Here is an 18,891-nt window from a genome sequence, read left to right on the forward strand (position 1 = left end):
TAATTATAAACAATTTTATTTGTAACTTCTAAAAATAACCTTTTTTTCTAAGATTGTACCAAGTGAAGAAGGTTGTAAATGAAGCTCAACGGAAGAATTTTGAATAGATGGTGACACTATTTTACCTATACTTTAGGAAGAAAGATTTGGTAACAATTTTCTCCAGTTGGGTTTTTTTTTTTAAGTTTTTGCAAGGCAATAGGGTTAAGTGGCTTGCCCAAGACCACACAGCTAGGTAATTAAGTGTCTGAGGCTGAATTTGAACTCAAGTACTCCTGACTCCAGGGCCGGTGCTCTTTCCACTGTACCACCTAGTTGCCCTTCCAGTTTTTAAAATTTTCTCAGTTGATTTTAAAATTCATCACTTTTGGGCATTTCTTCCCACTGAATTATCTTTGTGTAGTAGAATTTGAAATTTCTTGCATATAATTTGATCATCAAAAGCTGTTTCTTCCCTTGAAACTTTTTATACATAGCAGTTCTATAAACACTTATATAATGCCGTCACTCCTTTTGATATCACAGATGCTATTTTTTTAAAAGTGTTTTTATTGCTTTATTAAAACATTTAACTTGGGGGGGGATTCATTTGACTTTTCAATCATTGTAGATTAGTGAACAATTTAAAGTTGTTTTCTCAGTTTTCATGATACCTGTCTAAATCATTAATGCAGAGTGGTGCAACTTATTATCTTCAACCTTAATAATTTCAACCTTTTAACTTGAATAATACTTTTTGAATTCTAATAATAAATGTAGTGGATCTCAAAGGTATATTTCACAGCTACTAAATGTACTTTTTTATAGCCTCAAACCACTGGCTGCACCTTCCACATATCCCTGTCTTTCATCTCTTACTAGCTACTGGTCCTGTTTCCCCTACTGCTTCTCTAAGTCTCTCCTGCTTCAGCTCCTATTGTGCTGTAAATACTCCTTTTGTTCTCCTGGGAACTGAGGTAAGACAGGTGATAGTTAATGGGATCTCTCCTGCTACTCAAATGCAGATTCTGGTGTGCTTCTGCCATTGCCTCAGTGATAATGTTGAGGATTGGTGTGTGTGTGTGTGGGGGGGGGAGATATTCCTATGGATAGGGCTAGTTTGTGTGCTAGAAAACTACTGACCTGGAAAGGAAACCTTGAGGTTTATCATCCTGCACCACTCAAACTGGAGAACTGGCCCCACCTAGGAGCATAGAGTCATTGCCAGCAGCTGCAAGCACACAGAACACCTGTGTTGCTGTTTTCAGTTCATGTACATATAAATGAATATGTATATATAATTTTATTTCTTCTTTGAATTCTCTGTGTGTACCACACTTTGGAGACTACTTGTTAAACTGCATATTCATATTTTACACTTGAAAATAATCAGATTTTTTCCGATTGTTGTTTTATTTTTCCAATTATATGTTATGAAAGTTTTTCAGCATTCATCCACATGCGTATGCATAGCTTTAAGTTATATAATTTCCTTCCACCTCCCTTCCCACCCACCCTCTCCCCTCAGTGGCAAACAGATTGGTGAATATTATAAACACATTTGTATTTTACATATTGTGCAAGGAAGTAGGATTAAGGGGGGGAAAGAAAACTGCAATAAGAAAGTGAAACATAAGAGAAATTTTTATAAAATGAATGCAATGTTCATTCAGAGTCTTAGGGATTTTGTTTTTCTTACTCTGGATGGGGATAGCATTACCCCCTTGTCATAGTTCTTTGAACTGCTGAGAGGAGATGCATCCAAGGTTTATCAACATGCAATGTTGATAGAGTGTGTAGCGTGTTCGGTGTTCTCTTGGTTCTCCTTCCTTTTCTCAGCCTCAATTTCTGTAATTCGCTCTATGCTTCTCTAGTATGAAGATGATCAAAATTTAAAAAAAATTAAAATGTGTTAGAAAAATTTATCTTGATCATATTGAATTACTATACCATGAACTGTCAGTTGAATTTAACTCTTATAAAAATTTCTTAGTTTAAATTCTAAGTGCTTATCCCTTGCCTAATAATTTTTCTCTGTATTGAATTGTCTATATGAGATGAGGTTACCATAAATCTCATTATTTAAGAGTACATAAGAATAATTATATGAGTGTACATTGCTTATTTGACATTAATGCAGATGTTGGTAATATTATTATTATTATTATTATTATATTTATTATATTTACTAGAATTGGCATTTTTCCATGTTATAAATTAATTTTGGGAACTTTGATACACTGAATAAATTATTGACCAAAGGCATGAAACACCCATATATATATTTTCCTGTAATGTATATTTGCAGTGGAATTATGGATACTTTTATTTTCTAAAAATAAAATTAGATGCAATGTATGACTTTGAAATGATTTCAACTCACTTTAACTGATAAATGTTTGGTTAACATATTCAAAGTATAGAATTGTGCCAAAATTACAAGGATAGATAGATAGATAGTAGTATGTACTTATTGTTTTTAGCAGTTGTTTGACCAAACAAGGTATCTATTCAAGTTAAAAAAAATAAAGGAACTTCCAGCATATAGTTTCCTGTCACTTAAAAAAAAAGCCGAAACCCTAAGCTATCTCATCTATTACTATGAAGTTAGAGTATCTTTCACACAGGGGAAATTACTATTCTATTATGTTAAATTGTTTACTGCTTTGAAGAACATAAGCTAGTAATATATATAGACATACACTAAAGTTGGTCTTTTTTCTCACTTCTTGCCAGAGCACAACAATGGAAGAAACAGCTATATGGGAACAACATACAGTGACACTTCACAGGGTGAGTTTTTAACCAGAGTAAAAACCTAACTCAGGATATTAGTTTAAAACAATGGAGTAAATCCAGATGGCAGGAAGCAAAAGAAGGAAATTAAGTGCTTGCGGGGGGGGGGGGGGGCATTAAAATTAGTTACTGTTCTTGCCAGGATTGTTGTTAAATGATTATTTTTTGACACTTGAGTTTATTTGTCTAAATTATGCTTACTGAATTTTAAGTGAGAAATGCAGAAATTTTATTTTATTAAGTTGAAATTCCCCAAAATATGTTGACATAAGTTCAGAAGTTTGCTGTCAAGTCCACAAATAGGTTTATTTTTTTAAAGGATATTTGCTTTATACTTTTTAGGTCTTTGTCCGTTCAAATGTTGAATTATTTCTATACTTTATAATAAGATGATCAATAAGTATTTCTTGTTTTGATGTCATTTGTCTCTTAATTCTAGAATTTCTTGCATTTAGAATACTGCTGTTTAATCTAAAAGAGACCTTAAAGCTGATCTAGTCTAACACTTTCATTTTAATAAATGAAGGCCCTTGAAAGGTTTAGTGACTTGTCCAAGAACATGTAAGCTGTTTAATGAAAGACAGAAGGTTTTTTTAGTTTACTAATGATTCACCAGACTACCTTTGCTATTGCCTAAGTAAGTTCCTGATCTGTTTCATTAGTAGTTATTAATACTGAGAACTAGGACAGGAAGGCTCAGCTGCCATGATTATTCATTTAACAATCATTTCCATTCTTTTCTTAAAAATTCTGAATTTTAATAAGAAACATGACTGTTTCCATACAGATAGTAGAACAGAAAAATAGGATTATACATGAAAGTATGAATTTTTATGTAGTTTTTCTTTTATATTTAAATGCATAATAAATTCTGTATGTAACATTCAAAACTATCTTGCTTGTTTGTGATTTCTTCTAGCTTTCTCTTTTCTATATGATAAAAAACTTACTTAAGTAACTTTGGCAACCTAATCCTTAAATCTTCAACATGCTCCTTCCATTAGGAAAAAAAAAGAAAAATCTTACAACAAATAAGCATAGTCAAGCAAAAGAAATGTTCACATTGTGTATGAAAACATATGTCTTATTCTGCATTTTAAGACCATTCTGCTACTTCAGAAAAGTGGATAACATGCTTCATCATTAGTTTCTTGAAACCTGAACATTTCATTGATTCGAATTTCTAAGTCTTTGAAAGTTTTTTTCTTTAAAATATTGGGACCCAAATTCATGTTAAATTTCAGTTGTAGGAGTGGTCAAATCAGATTACTTTGAATTGCTGTGAATTCACTATTCATAGACCTGGAAGACTTCATGTCAAGCCATGTCCACCTCAGAACAATCAACCATGCATTTCTTTTTTGATGAAGTGTATAAAATGTGTAGAAATATCTTCTTTAGGGGATTGGGGATACCACATGTATCTTGACCTAAGTGGCTCACAGATGATATCTATAATATTCAATGGAAACTGGCTTGATTTGTTCTTCAGCGAATAATAACTAGTATTTTAATAGAATACTTTCTGTACATTATCCCATTTGATCCTCACAACAACCTTGTGAAGTTGATATGATTCCCATTTTGTAGATGAGGAATCTGGAAGAAACTATCCTTACAATGTTGTATTATTGTATTAATTATTACCTTTTGATCCAGCAATACCATTACTAGATATGGATCTCAAAGAGATCTCAAGAAAGTGTAAAAAACCCCACTTGGAATAAAATATTCATAGCAACTCTTTTTGTGGTGGCAAAGAATTTGAAATTGAGGGCATGCCCATCAATTGAGGAATGACTAAACAAATTGTGGTATATGAAAATGTGGATTTGCTCGTTCCAGCAGTACATTAATCAAAGACAGTTCTAGAGGATTTGTGATAGAAAATACCCTGCATATCCAGGGAAGGAATTGTAGAGCCTGAATGTAGACTATAGCTTACTTAATTTTTGTTTTATATTTTTTCCCTTCTCATTTTTTTTCTTTTTTGTTCTGATTCTTTTATAACATGATTATTATGGAAATATATTTTATATAGTTATACAAGTTTAACCTATATTTGATTGCTCTTTGTCAGGGAAAGGAAGGAGGGAAGGAGAAAAAACATGAAACTCAAAACCTTACAAGGGGCGGCTAGGTGGCATAGTGGATAAAGCACCAGCTTTGGAGTTGGGAGTACCTGGGTTCAAATCTGGTCTCAGACACTTAATAATTACTTAGCTGTGTGGCCTTGGGCAAGCCACTTAACCCTGTTTGCCTTGCAAAAACCTAAAACAAAAACAAAAAACCTTACAAAAACCGATTGTTGAAAACTATATTTTTGCATGCATCTGATTCAGCTCCAGACATTTACTAATTGTATGACCCTGGGCAAGGCACTTATTTTCTTTTTGTTTTTAGGTTCCTTATTTGTAAAATAAGTTAAATAATAACACCTCAGTCAGTCATGGGTATTATGAAGGTAAATTGAGATATTTTTGAAGCACTTTTTAAACCTTAAAGCACAATATAAGTGCTAATTGTCATTATTAATAGTAATTATTGTGTTTTATTAAGTGCCATGTTTTCCCATGTATAAGATGCACCTTAATTTTGGGGTCTAAAATCTGAAAAAATCTATTACATAGATTTTGAACTCAAGTTTTATTCATCATAAAATTCATACAATTCATCATTGTCAAAACTCCCATCCGTTAGCTCATCCTCATCTGTATTTGATGATGAATAACTGTCTTAGGAGAGGTTCTGCCTGCTCTTCTGCCTGTGCTCTGGTCTGTGGTTGACCACCTGCATTCCCTGGGCAAATCTGGTGTGTGGACACATGCTTAGTCCATTCCATTTTATGAACCTGAAGTACCCATTGTGTTTTCCTTTGAAATCAAGTCTCTTCTTTTTCATCAGCAATTCCTCTTGTCTCCTGCTGAACCATATTTGTGGACACGGGAATTCTAACTACTCTTTGCTGTTCAACCCACAGTTTCAATTCCCTCTCAGGCCATTTGGCTGACTTGCCTTTCACGGCCTTCTTCTGCTTGGCATTTTCAGCAGAATTTCTTCTTCCTGTGGCCAGTCTTGGATTGTTTTCTCAGTTAGAAGAGGATCAAACTGACGTTCTGCAGCACAATTTCCATTCACTGTTGCAAACTAGATCACTTTGAACTTGAACTCAGCACTGTAGGAAAATCTTTTCGGAGTCTTTTCTTGGCAGAACATGGCAAAATGTAACCTAATATGCCAGTAAAAAATGTGAAACAATGAACACAAAGACTACAAGCGCGAAAAAGCAGTAAATGCAAGTAAAAAAATCTACAACCACTGGAAAAGACGGTCTCAGTTTTTAGATCTCAAATTTTTTGAAAAAGGGTATGTCTTATACATGGGGAAGATACAGTAATCTTGGTTGTCAGCTTATATCCTTTGCCTTTTGAAATATTGTGTTCCTGGCTCTCTCCTCCTTCATAGTGATGCTACCTAAATCATATACGATTTTGATTGTAGCTTGTTAATCCATTATTTCAATTATTTCTGGCTGCTTGCTTTATTTTTTCTTTGATTTGGAAGCTAGAGATTTTACGTTCCTGAAAATTTTTGGCGATAGTTTCCATTCTAAGATCTAGGAGTTGTTTTTTGGCGGGGGCCTGGATGGGGTCTGATTTCTTGAGATATGATGTGTAAACTTTTTTGTTGGTCATGGCTTTCAAGGAGCTAAATAATCTTAAATTATCTTTCTTCTGTTTTCCAGATCAATTATTAAGGTGAGATACTTTCCATTTTCTTCTGTTTTCAGTCTTTTGACTTGGAAATAATCAACTCTTGTTTGGTTCATTTTAATAGTCATAGGTATGTTGCTTGGGCAAGGTTTTATACCTTTTGTCACATGCAGAGCATTAATTTTCCTTTCTGTTTCTTCTATAGGTCTCATTTCTTTTTCCTTTTTTTTTGCCATTTTTATCCATTTATAAAAACATTTTTTTAACTCTAAAAATTATCTTTTGCATTGTTCTTTTTCAGGAATTCCAATTGAATTTGTGCCCAAGCTATGCTTTCCTTTGAGATTTTGCTTGTAGATATTTTGGCACCTTTCTGATTTGTGTCTAAAATGCCCAGTCATCACCAGCATTTTATGATGGGATTTCTTTTTTGTTAACTAGTTCTTCTGACCTACTTTCTGACTTTATACTTGATGTTTTTTAAAAATCAGACTGCATTTTTGGAGGGAATGTATATGCTTGCTGTTCTCTTGTTTTCTTGGGGCATTGGTATTGTTATTCCAAGGATCTCAAAAACAGCTCAATTGTTGGTTCTGTATAGTTCTGATTGAGGGAAAAGTCTGATTGTTCTCTCACTGATCTGAGATATATATGAGTACCTGACCTAAGTTTTTTTATCTGTAGTCTACCACAGGCTTATTATATTGGAACAACAGTGCCTAGTTATCAGTCCCTCCTCGGTTAGCTTTGGATCTCTGACTTGAAATTGAGTAGTAAGTGATAGAAATGCCAATTGGCAACTAATCCTGAATCATATACGAGATTGGACTCCTCTTTGCTGGATTTGGAGTATTTTCTTGTCTTGGTGCACAGCCTTTCCCTATGATGGAATGCTCTCTGCATTCCTGGCTATCCATTCCAGGTCCATCCCCAGTGTCTGCAAGACCTCTCTATTTCCCTTTGCTGATAAGTACTAAAAAAAACATTTACTCATTGTGACTTTAAAATTAAAATTTCTGATTAGGTCTGATGGTCTGGTACATTTTCTTGATCTGTTTGGACATGTTATGGAGGTTGGGGGGAGGAGACTTAACTCTACTTATCCCCCCCCCTCCTTATTTTCCAATTACATGCAAAGATAGTTTTCAACTTTAATTATTTTGCAAGCTTTTAAATTCTACATTTTTCTATTCCCTCCCTTCCCATCCCTCTCCCCATGGCAGCAAACAACTTGATACAGGTTGTACATGTAAAATCATGTTGAACATATTTCTGCTTTGGTTAAGTTGTGAAAGAAAAGCTAAGGGTAATAAAACATGAGAAAGAAGAAAAAAACATAAATTTTAAAAAGTAAACATAGTATGCTTTGCTTTGCATTCCAAATTCATAGGGTTCCCCCCACCCCGGATATAGATTGCATTTTCCTTATCAAGTCTTTTCCATTGTCTTTGCTCACTGAACTGTTGAAAGAAGTTGTATGAATCACAGTTGATCATCTTACAGTTGTTGCTGTTAGTTTATATTAATGATCTTTTGGTTCTTTTTGTTTTTATTTTTGCAAGGCAATTGGGTTAATGACTTGCCCAAGGTCCACAGCTAGGTTAATTGTTAAGTGTTTGAGACTGAATTTGAATTCAGGTCCTCCTGACTTCAGGGTCAATGCTACATCCACTGTGCTACCTAGCTGCCCTTGATCTTGTTCTGCTTACTTCACTCAGCATCAGTTCTTACAAGTCTTTTCATATTTTTCTGAGGTTAGGCTAAAGATCAATAGTATTCCATAACATTCATATGCCATAGCTTGTATGGCTATTCCCTCAAAAGTAGCTCTTCTTTATGGTATTGTACCATTTTGGCTCTGTCTCCTGGTGATTTAATTGTATCTCAGTATTTGTTTTTCTTGATCACCTTGCATTTTCTGATGGTAATAACCATTTTGGTCAGCATCTTCTCCCTTTGGAATCTCTTTCTCAATTCTTTTTTTACTCAGTGTCCCTTCTCAGACAGTTTTTCTGAATCATCATTTTACTTCTGCTTGCTGTTTCTAGCATCTACTAAAACTCTTCTGAGCCATGTTTTTTCTATACTTTTTCATTGATGAACTTAACAGTTGCCATAGTTTAGTTATGACTATACAAAGGACTTATAAACACACATTTATGCAGCACTAATCTCTGAATTTAAGTTTTACTTTATCAGTAGTCATTCCAGAGACACCAGATATTAAGGAGAAAGTAATTTTTAGTTGTTTAGTCACGTCCAATTCTTCATATTCCCATGTAACCTACTGTCCATATGGCTTTCTTGGTAATGCTACTAGAGTGGTTTGCCTTTTCCTTATTCAGCTCATTTTACAGATAATGAAACTGAGGCAAACAAAGTTTAACCGACTTGCCAAGGGTCAACATAGCCATTGTCTCAGGCAGATTTTCAACTCAAGTATTTCTGACTCCAGGCCCAGTGCTCTATCCACTGGGCCACCTAGCTTCCGTCTTTATATGGGGCTAACAATTGTCAAATTCAGCCTCAGATACTTAATAGCTGTATAACTTTGGGCAAGTCACTTAAACTGTTTGCCTCAGTTTCCTCATCTGTTAAATCAGTTGGAGAAAGAAATAACAAACCACTCTAGTACCTTTGCCAAGAAATCCCAAAAGGACCCACAAAGAGACATACTTGACTCAACAGAAACAATATGCCAGATAATTGTGTTAAGTTCTGAGAAAACAAAGAAGGAAAAACAAAAATTGTCCCTATTATCAAGGAGCTCACAATTAAGTGGTAGAGACACTCATACTTGTGGGATAAATTGGAAAGAGGGAATTAGAATGAAAGAGCTTCAGGGAAGGTTTAGTGCAGATGTTGATATTTTTTTGCAAGGCAAATGGGGTTAAGCGGCTTGCCCAAGGCCACACAGCTGGGTAATTATTAAGTGTCTGAGGCTGTATAGCTGCCCCCCCCCCCATGTTGTTATTTTTAATAGGCTCTGAGGGAGGCAAGGAAACCAAGGGGAGGGAACAGAAGCAAGAACATTTTAGGCATAAGAATGGCTTATGAAGATGTATGGTCTGGAGATGAAATGTAAGAATCTGCAGCAAGGTTATTGTCATTGGATTGTAGAGTATATGAAGGAGTATGGGGTATAAGAATATGGAAAGGTAGAAAGGTGGTGCCAGGTTGGCTTTAAAATCCTTGAGATAATTGTGAGGTAATGGTGTATTGGAGAAGATGACTCAACTTGTCAAAACCTCTGGAAGAATACGCTACTAAAGGGAGGGCATCCTATCACGAATGGAGCCCCAAGTATTTGGAATTCAACTCATTCTTTCTGATGCATAAATAATGAAAGCATGCCTATTTCAATTTTGTCTTGAAATGGCAAAACCAGAAATATTTTTTAACAGAATTAGAATGTTGCCTGTTTTTATACTTATTTGGCATGAATGGGGCTATATTTAAGATAGATTATGAAGGACAAGCCAAGGTACTTGAAGAATTAATAGAATTTATCATACAGGCAGATGACTTTAGAGCTATACTTTAGGAAGACCACTGCTAGCTAAGTGAAGACTGAATTAAGAGTGAAGAAAGACTTGAAGGAATACCAACCAGAAGGCTTTTGAAACATGAGGGAATTAAGGACTACAACAAAATGGTGGCAGTGACAGTGGATAGAATGCATATCTCTGAGAGATATGAAGGGAGAGTGAAAGGACTTGACAGTTAATCAAAGGCAGCAAAGATAAGAAAGATGAGGATTTGAGTTATTAGATTTGACAGCCAAGAAATTATTGGTAACTTTAGAGAGAACTATTTCAGTTGAATAAAGAAGACAGAAGCCATAGAGAGAGTAACGAGATTGAGAGGAAAAGAAGTAAAGGAGTTTGGTCACAAGAAAGAGATGAACAGATCAATTAGGGTTTTTTGAGGTTGGGGAAACATGGGCTTGTTTTTAAGCAGCAGGGAAAAAAAAATCAAAGATTAATGGCAGAATAGGGAGGATGGAGAGGGCAGCATGCTGGAGAAAACAGGTGGAATGACATCAGTTATATATCAGAGGAATTTTATTTGACTAGGGAGAAGAGTCAAATGACTTCATTTGATACTAAAGGAGGAAATAGCTGAGAAAGACATTTGAGTGATAAAAAGCTAAAAGGATGAGGAGCTTCAAAGAAGAAAGCTGTGTCAGCTCAGAAATGAGACTTATTATTCTTCTTACCAAACTTATCTCCTAAAACCTGTCATAAGCTTTATTTTTCTCCTAACTTTTTTTGTTGTACCCTTTCTGGTTCATAGATTGTTCTCCAAATAGAAAAGCAGGAACCAAAATATGAGTGGTTTAATTCTGCTTTTGGTATTTAAAATTGAATCATCTCCTCCCCACCCCCCAGGATTATCCCTTTGTTGCTTTTCTTACTCTAATTATAATTAATTTTTTTTGCCAGCTTGATTCTGGACTTGTGATTTCCTTCGATTTTTTTCCCTTATATTTTGCATCTTCTTCATGCCATTTCTGCTTTTATTTATCTTTGTTTATGTGTCCCATCTTCCATTTTTTTGTGCATTACCTTGTCAGATTTGCAGCCCACAAAAGAGTTTTCTGTGCAAGCACATCATTTTGTTTGTTTGTTTGTTTTTCAGCTGCCTCTTTTTCTCTCAATTTGATTATTTGTGGTTTTTTTTTTTTTGCAAGGCAAATGGGGTTAAGTGGCTTGCCCAAGGCCACACAGCTAGGTAATTATTAAGTATTTGAGACCGGATTTGAACCCAGGTACTCCTGACTCCAAGGCCAGTACTTTATCTACTGCGCCACCTACCCGCCCCATCTGTGATTTTATTGATAATTTTGTGTTCGAAAACTTCATCTCGATTCAAGCAAAGGGAACATTTGAATCTTGGCTCAATCGTTTATTACATATGTGACCACCTTGAGCAAATCACTTTTCATTTAAGGGCTTCTGATTTCTCATCTGTAAAATGATGGTTGGGAAAGTCAGAGTTTTACTTGATGAATCTTTTCATGGTCCCTTCCAGCTTTAAGTCTAACATTTCTTGTCTACCATTTCCTACCTATTTTGAAATCCGTTTTCTCATTGTAGGACATGTCTTAGTTATTCAGTTTTATAAACATTTTAGCTCTTAGATTATTTGCCAATTACTGTTAGATACTGGATGAAATAAACTTCTCAAGAAAATTAGATTCTATTTGGGGAGATACTATGTCTAAATATAAGGGAACATAAAATCTAAATAAAGGAATTTCTAATAAGTAAGAGGAAGAAAGAAATTTGAGTTGGGCTTTGAATGGAGTAAAAGTGGAAGGAAGGAATGCATTCTAACCTTTTGACAGACAACCTATAAAGCATGAGGAAAACAGATGTATTTTATAAGGGAAAAGCTTGGACTAATTGGTCAAAAATGCTTATTGCATAAAGGAATTGATAAGAAGAGGTAGTAATGTGAAACAAGTGTGAAAGGTAGATTTTATTCTAGATATAAACATTTCTTGAATCAGGATTGACATGATTAAATTTTTACTTTAGGAACATTACATTTATAGCTGGGTGGATGGTAGATTGTAGAGATGCAAGAGTGGAGATGGTGAGATTGATTAGTAGAGTAGACAGTGGTCATAAGGTGATGATGGTGGTGGCTGTTTCAGAAAACGAAGAGAAGAAAATGGAAGAAAATAAAGGTATAATCACAGAAACTTGGCAGCTAATTAGTTTGGATGGGATTCTGAAGGAGAGTGAAAAATTGAGAATACTCTGAGATTCTGAAGATGTGAGTGACTAAAAGGATGGTGGTATTTTGGATATAAGTATTGGAAATTAGGATGATGAGTGGAATTTGGGAGATAAATAATATATTCTGTTTTGGACAGGAAAGAAGCATGTGCTTTTTGTTTGAGAAGTTTTGTAAACTCTGAAGGTTAACTTTTATGCTTTTGTAATAAATTTGTAAATTTTTGGGTTTTTTTCATATTGTAACAGTTATTACTCTTTATTTGTTTTTCATTCCTTATGTAGTTTTTTTTGCATTTTTGCCATCTTTTATTATGTAACATATTTGGCATTTCTTTGGAGAGGAATAATCAGGAAGGCAAATAAAAATTTGTGCTCTTCTTTTAATGGAATGAAACAATAGAATACAAAGATGTTTTACAAGAACAAGTGTATTTCTGATTTATAGTATAACTAATGGTCTATATTATGCAAAAGTGTAGATTCCCTCAGAAGAGAAAATGGCTTCTTTGTCATTGCGGAACTTAGTGTAGATACAGAGGTTGGATGATTACAACTTGGGCATTTTATGTATGAACTGTTGCAAAATATATCATGTTTTGAACTTGAAATTGGGAAGATGCAGGTGGAAGAGTAAATGTGATATTAGAAGTGGCTAAATCTGGGGACCTTGAGTAACTCATTTTACCTCTCTTGGGACTTAGTTTTCCCTTCTGTAAATTGAATGACTTGGGCTAGATTATTTCTAAGGTCCTTAAATTAGACCATTAGTGCAAAATTTGCAGTTTTAAAAATTGTGCTTTAGACACTTACTAGCTAGTTAGTGTGACTTGAGATGGGTCACTTAACAGCTCTGAGCTTCAGTTTGATTATCTGTAAAATGGGACTAATAATAGCACCTGCCTCATCCTTATGAGAATCAAATGAGGTCATGCAGATAAAGTAAACCATATAAATGTGAACTACTGCTAGGTAGTACTATAGAAAAATTACTCTAGTGAAGTTTGGATCAAAATAGTTCTGGAGCAATAAATAATTCTTTTATTATTCTTTTATAGTTCATGGATCATTTCTAGTCAAGTCAAGCCACCATATACCCTGAGACTCTTGGTCCATCCCAGGAGAGCTCTTCCAACTAGGGCAGCCCCCATCTCCCCTCCCCCTCCACATCCTTCTGGGAAGTTACACCCACGTAGAAATAGTTTGACAACTGTTCTGTAGGCATTATTATTATAGCCTTAGCTACTGAAGATTTGAAAAAAAAAGTTTTTTGCTCCCCAAGTCCTTGCCATTGTTAAATGGTTCATCCATTAGATATTGATATGATTTTGTTTCTAAAGAAGGGATATTAACATTTGCTTTGCTGCTGTACCCTAAAGACCTTGTAATCTTTCCATCTAACTTTTAGCTGAAAATTGCTCTTTATATGCTGCCTCCCTCAGTAGATTGAGTTACTGAAGAAGCAGGGACTGCTTACTTTATCTAGCCTTATCTTTTTGCTGTTATCATTTTAAAAATAGGTTTTAGTTGATATTTTCTGTTTCTTATATCATGATAGTTATATCATGTATTTCTTCTCTCCTCTTCCAGAGAACCATCCCATATAATACATAGTATTTTTCGACAGAGGGGATAAAAGGCAACCTAATTGATCAGTACATTGAAAAAGTCTACACATGTGAAATATGAACTCTGGAAGACTTGCCACTTTGATCTTTATAATTTTGTTATATTTACTTTTAGGTGTTACATTGTTAAAGTTACTGTGTTACTATTTTTTTGGCTTTTCTTCACTCTGGATCAGTTTGTATTGTTTGTTTATCACACATAATTATGTACCATAATTTGTTTGACTATTCCCCAATTGGTAGGTATCTACTTTGTTTCTTTGGGGTATATAAACCCAGTAATGGAGTCTCTGGTTTAAAGGGTATGGACATTTAGTCACTTTAATTGCATAATTCCAACTTGCTTTCCATAATGTTTACATCATTTCACAGCTCCACCAACGACAATTGTCATACTTTTCTATTTGTATTTCTAGTGCTTTGCACAAAGTAAGCACTTAAATGCTTGCTTCATTCATTTATATTCTGAAGGCTTATATAAGTGTAAATAACTATAGTTTAATAAAAATGGTGGGATTTTAACCTAATCTTCTTTGGATTCAATGAATGTATCTTTGTTGCATAACATAATCATGTTACTTATTCTGTTCCCCAACTTTTTTTTTTTTTTAGGTTTTTTGATAGGTAGTGGGCCACACAGCTAGGTAATTATTAAGTGTCCGAGGCTGGATTTGAACTCAGGTATTCCTGACTCCAGGGCCGGTGCTCTATCCACTGCACCACCTAGCCACCTCATGGTTCCCCAACACTGTTTTTTAGGGGGTTTTTTTTGCAAGGCAAATGGGGTCAAGTGGCTTTCCCAAGGCCACACAGCTAGGTAATTATTAAGTGTCTGAGACCGGATTTGAACCCAGGTACTCCTGACTCCAAGGCCAGTGCATTATCCACTGCGCCACCTAGCTGCCCCTAAGGTTCCCCAACATTTTAATTTCTCTACCAGGTTTATATATTTTATTGTTAACTTTGGTTTTCTGCATGTATACTTTTCCCTGCCCTGAGATATATCCATCCTTTTAATCAAAAATTTAAAAAGAGAGGAAAGCAAAGTTACTTCAGTAAGACCAACATATCGGCAATTTTCATTACATGCAATATTCTACCTATGTAGTTTTATCCTCAGAAAAATTGGAGAAAGTTGCCTTCTCTTACCTCCTTTTGGGATCAAATTTGACTATCATAAGATCACAAGATTAATTTTCAGTCTTTCATTTATTTATTTTTTTTGGCAAAGCAATGGGATTAAGTGACTTGTCCAAGGCCACAAAACTAGGTAATTATTAAATGTCTGAGGTCAGATTTGAACTCAGGTCCTCCTGACTCCAGGGCTGGTGCTCTATCCACTGTGCCACCTGGCTGCCCCAATTTTCAGTCTTTTAAAGAAATTTAGTATTACTAAAGTCATTGTGTCTATATTTTTTAATTTAATATTTATTCTCATTTTGTACAAATAATGTTTTTTATACATTAATAATATATTCTTGTTTAAGAGTAAACAAAATACCCCCCCCCAATAGACTTGCTTGAGTGATAAAGTAAAGGGGAGAGAAAAAAAATTAAAATAAAAAAATAATAGTAATAATTGTAAGTATGGCCAGGTGGTGCAGTGGACAGAGCACCAGCCCTGGAGCCAGGAGCACCCGAGCCCATATCTGGCCCCATACACCCAACAGTCACCCAGCTGTGTGACATGCAAGCCACCCAACCCCACTGCCCTGCAAAAACCAAAAGAGAGGGAAAAAAAGACCCAAAATAAAATAGTGATAATAGTAGGGGCAGCTGGGTGGTGGACAGAGCACTGGCTCTTGAGCCCGGAGCACCCTGGTCCAAATCCGGCCTCAGTGTGTCTATATTTTTTAAAATTATATTTCTGTAGATCCAAGATTTATGTTGCCAGTGTTGGAGAAGGTACAAAGACAGTTGTGTTAGTAGTGTACTATTCATGGAGCTATGAATTAGTTCATTTTGAAAAATACATTGTTTCTATACAAAAAATTAGAGTAAGCTTTCTAATACCTTTGTCTCAGAGTTTATTTATGAATGGAAAAATGACATTACAGTAGTGCTGATAAATTCCATTATATTTTTTGTATCAATATTATGTCTAGATAATTGTGGGCAATAATTTGGTTAGTGGTAATGGACAAATTCTTGTCCATATATTTAAATTCTCCCAGGTATTACTGTTGTTAGTTGTCAGTTACAAATTAGGACTAAATAGCCTGAGTTACTTGCCATCTTTTTTTAAAATATGATTCCTCTTTACTTAACATGGCATCATCTTGCCACATCCATTGATTAATTCTTTCTGAACAAGGTTTTCATCTATTGCCACATTTTAGGCAAATGATCCTATTTACTTGTATTAATTTCAAATTCATTTTATTACCCATATTATATGCAGATACTTAAGGTCTGAAATATTATTTTTTGGTTTCTTCTAAGTTGTTTTATTTAGTTTTTCTATGTCATTAATTTCTTTTGCCCTAATTGATGAGAAAAGTACTAAACTAGAAATTTTCTTAAAGTGCTCTGAGTTTTTTCTTGATTTAAAATCTGACATGATTTTCTCGCTTTAGGCTTTTAATGTCATTTCCCCCCTGATTTCTCATAGGAGTCAAGAAGATAGGAAGATATGAATGAATCATTTGTTGAAAATTTAATTACTTTTTTGCTGTGTGCCAAACTTTGTACTATTAAGAATTTGGGATACAAGTAGAAAAGTGAGATTCTACCCTGAAGCTCAAATTCTGGTAGAGGGGACAACCCATATAAGAAGATTCAGCTATATTATCATGATTGGAAAATTCTTTGGTGGCTGTTGATGGGGGAGAGAAGGAGGGAAGTACAGGATGAGGGTGGAGGTAGGGTGGTACAAGTAGTAGGTCAGATGACACATGGAAAGGTCTATATGGCAGCTGTATGTGTGTGTGTGTGTGTATACAAACACATAAATGACTGGAATGGTGAGAAATTTAAGGCAAGGAGTTGAAGCATCTGCAATTAGTGAGAAATGATAAGGGTTGAACTAAGATAGTCACTTGGTGAGTGAAGAGGAGTAAGATTTGAGAGGTCATGGAATATGATGTAATATATTTGTGAAGCTAGAATTGGAAAAATCTGGCAACTAATTAGATATGTAGTTTGAGCATGATTGGGGAGTTGAAGATAATGCTTAGTACAAATATGAGATACAGAAGAGACAGCAGTACCTTACCCAGAAATAGGAAGAACAAGTTTAAATATGGTGGTTTTAAGATGTCTCTGGGACATCCATCTTGAAATAAACTGAATGGTCAGTTGGTCTAGAACTGAAATTCAGAACAAAGAGTGGAGATAGATTTTTAGAGTTGAGGATAATATGTGGAGAGATGATTTATTGGACCTGATGAGTTTACTGAGAATGAATGTAGAGGGCAAAGGAAGCAGGGTTAGAACAGGGAACACCTTCAGTTAGGGGTCCATGCTGTGGTTGGTCAGCAGATGAACCAGCTGATGTTTTGTGCTTCAATTTGAAGAAGACCCACAATATCAGGGAGGTGATGATGCCTTGACAAGCACATGAATAGAATTTGAGTGAGGGGTGGGGAGCTGTGCTAGCTCACCAGCCTCACTTTCTCCTCCTGAACCATCTGGATCCAGTGGCCAGATATGAATCAGGATGACTGCCCTGGACTGCCCAAGGCAGTCAGGGTTAAGTGATTTACCCAAGACCACACAGCTAGTAAGAGTCAAGTGTCTGAGGTCAGATACTAATGTTATGAAAACCTAGAGAAGAGAGAGTATCCTGGAGGGGAGAAAGAGATTAACTGTGACACAGATCCAGAAGAAAGCAGACTGGAAAAATCAAATATGACAATTAGCTTACACAAATTTGAATTCAATGGAAAGACTTATGTGACTATATCAGTGGCTAAAGTATAGTGGAGTCCTGGGACTTAAAGAAGTTGAAGAAAAGAAAATCTGGAAAGTTTGAGGGAGCATTTACAGGAATATTAAGGGCTCTCTAGTATAAGGGCTAGAATTAGGCAGCAGAGGAATTTTTATTATAATTGGAGTGAGAACTGTTGAGGGCTTTAACTACTGTAGTGGTTATATGAGTAAGCAGATAAAAGGGAGAGATATCGTGACAGAATTGCAGTATAAGATTGAGGGAGCGGAAGAATCAAAAATGATCTGCAAGTCTTGGTGTCTGGGTTATAGCAGTAATATCTACCAGTGATAACATGAAGTTTGCTAGAAAGGTCTGCTTGTTTGGGGGTGGGGATGGGGAGAGAAGTGAAATATTGTAAGAAGATTCTCAAGTAGCTTAATCATAATTATTTAAAAATACAATGATTCACACAGGATTATTTTGTTCCTTCTTTTGTTAATAATCTCTTTTCCTTGAACTCCAGTTTTTACATTGTTATTTGCCAGTTAGATATCTCAAACTGGATGTCCCATACCATCCTAAAAAGTCAACATGTCCAAAACAGAACTTACCCTTTCTACCTAACTTTCTTCCCTTCTTCTCAACTTTCCTAATATTCTCAAGGGACCAAGGCTGCCTCAGTGATATCTGTACTTAACCCACATAGCCAATCCTTTGTCAAACTTTTCTTTCATCATTAAAACTTCCTTCATTTCCACATTTACCACCCTGGTGGGATACTCTTCACTCCATTCTTGTGTGAATCAATCCTTCTCTGGATTGTGAAATTTGATTTCTTTAAAACTCATATCCTATGACTTTTCCCTTGAGCATCAAATATAAAAATACTCTTTGATATTTAAAGCCGTTTACAAAACTTGAGTCATTTATACTTTTCTGGTGTTCTGCTAATTGGACAGTGTTTCTTACATAAGACCCTCCATCTAAAGACTTGTATTCCTTTTCATGCCATTCATTTCTTCCATACCTAGAATGTTCTCCTCCCTGTCTCCTGGATTCCTTTAATACTTAGTTTAAATCCTACCATCACCAAAAGGCCTTTTCTGCTCTCTTATTTCATCTCCCTCTAGCCATCCAACTTTCCTTTTAAGATCTATCTG

General features: G+C 35.2%; 1 protein-coding gene across 8 annotated transcripts in view; it reads left to right on the forward strand.

Moving 5' to 3' along the window:
* TJP1 (tight junction protein 1) overlaps positions 1–18,891 on the forward strand; it is a 281,955-nt gene that overhangs the window by 205,889 nt on the left and 57,175 nt on the right. For all 8 annotated transcript variants that reach the window (XM_074234247.1, XM_074234248.1, XM_074234249.1 and 5 more), the window contains one exon: positions 2,716–2,772. In XM_074234247.1, the coding sequence (XP_074090348.1) occupies positions 2,716–2,772 (57 nt within the window). The remainder of the gene's footprint in view (positions 1–2,715; positions 2,773–18,891) is intronic.

The sequence above is a fragment of the Macrotis lagotis genome, chromosome 4 (assembly GCF_037893015.1).
Source record: "Macrotis lagotis isolate mMagLag1 chromosome 4, bilby.v1.9.chrom.fasta, whole genome shotgun sequence".
Taxonomy (NCBI): Eukaryota; Metazoa; Chordata; class Mammalia; order Peramelemorphia; family Peramelidae; genus Macrotis; species Macrotis lagotis.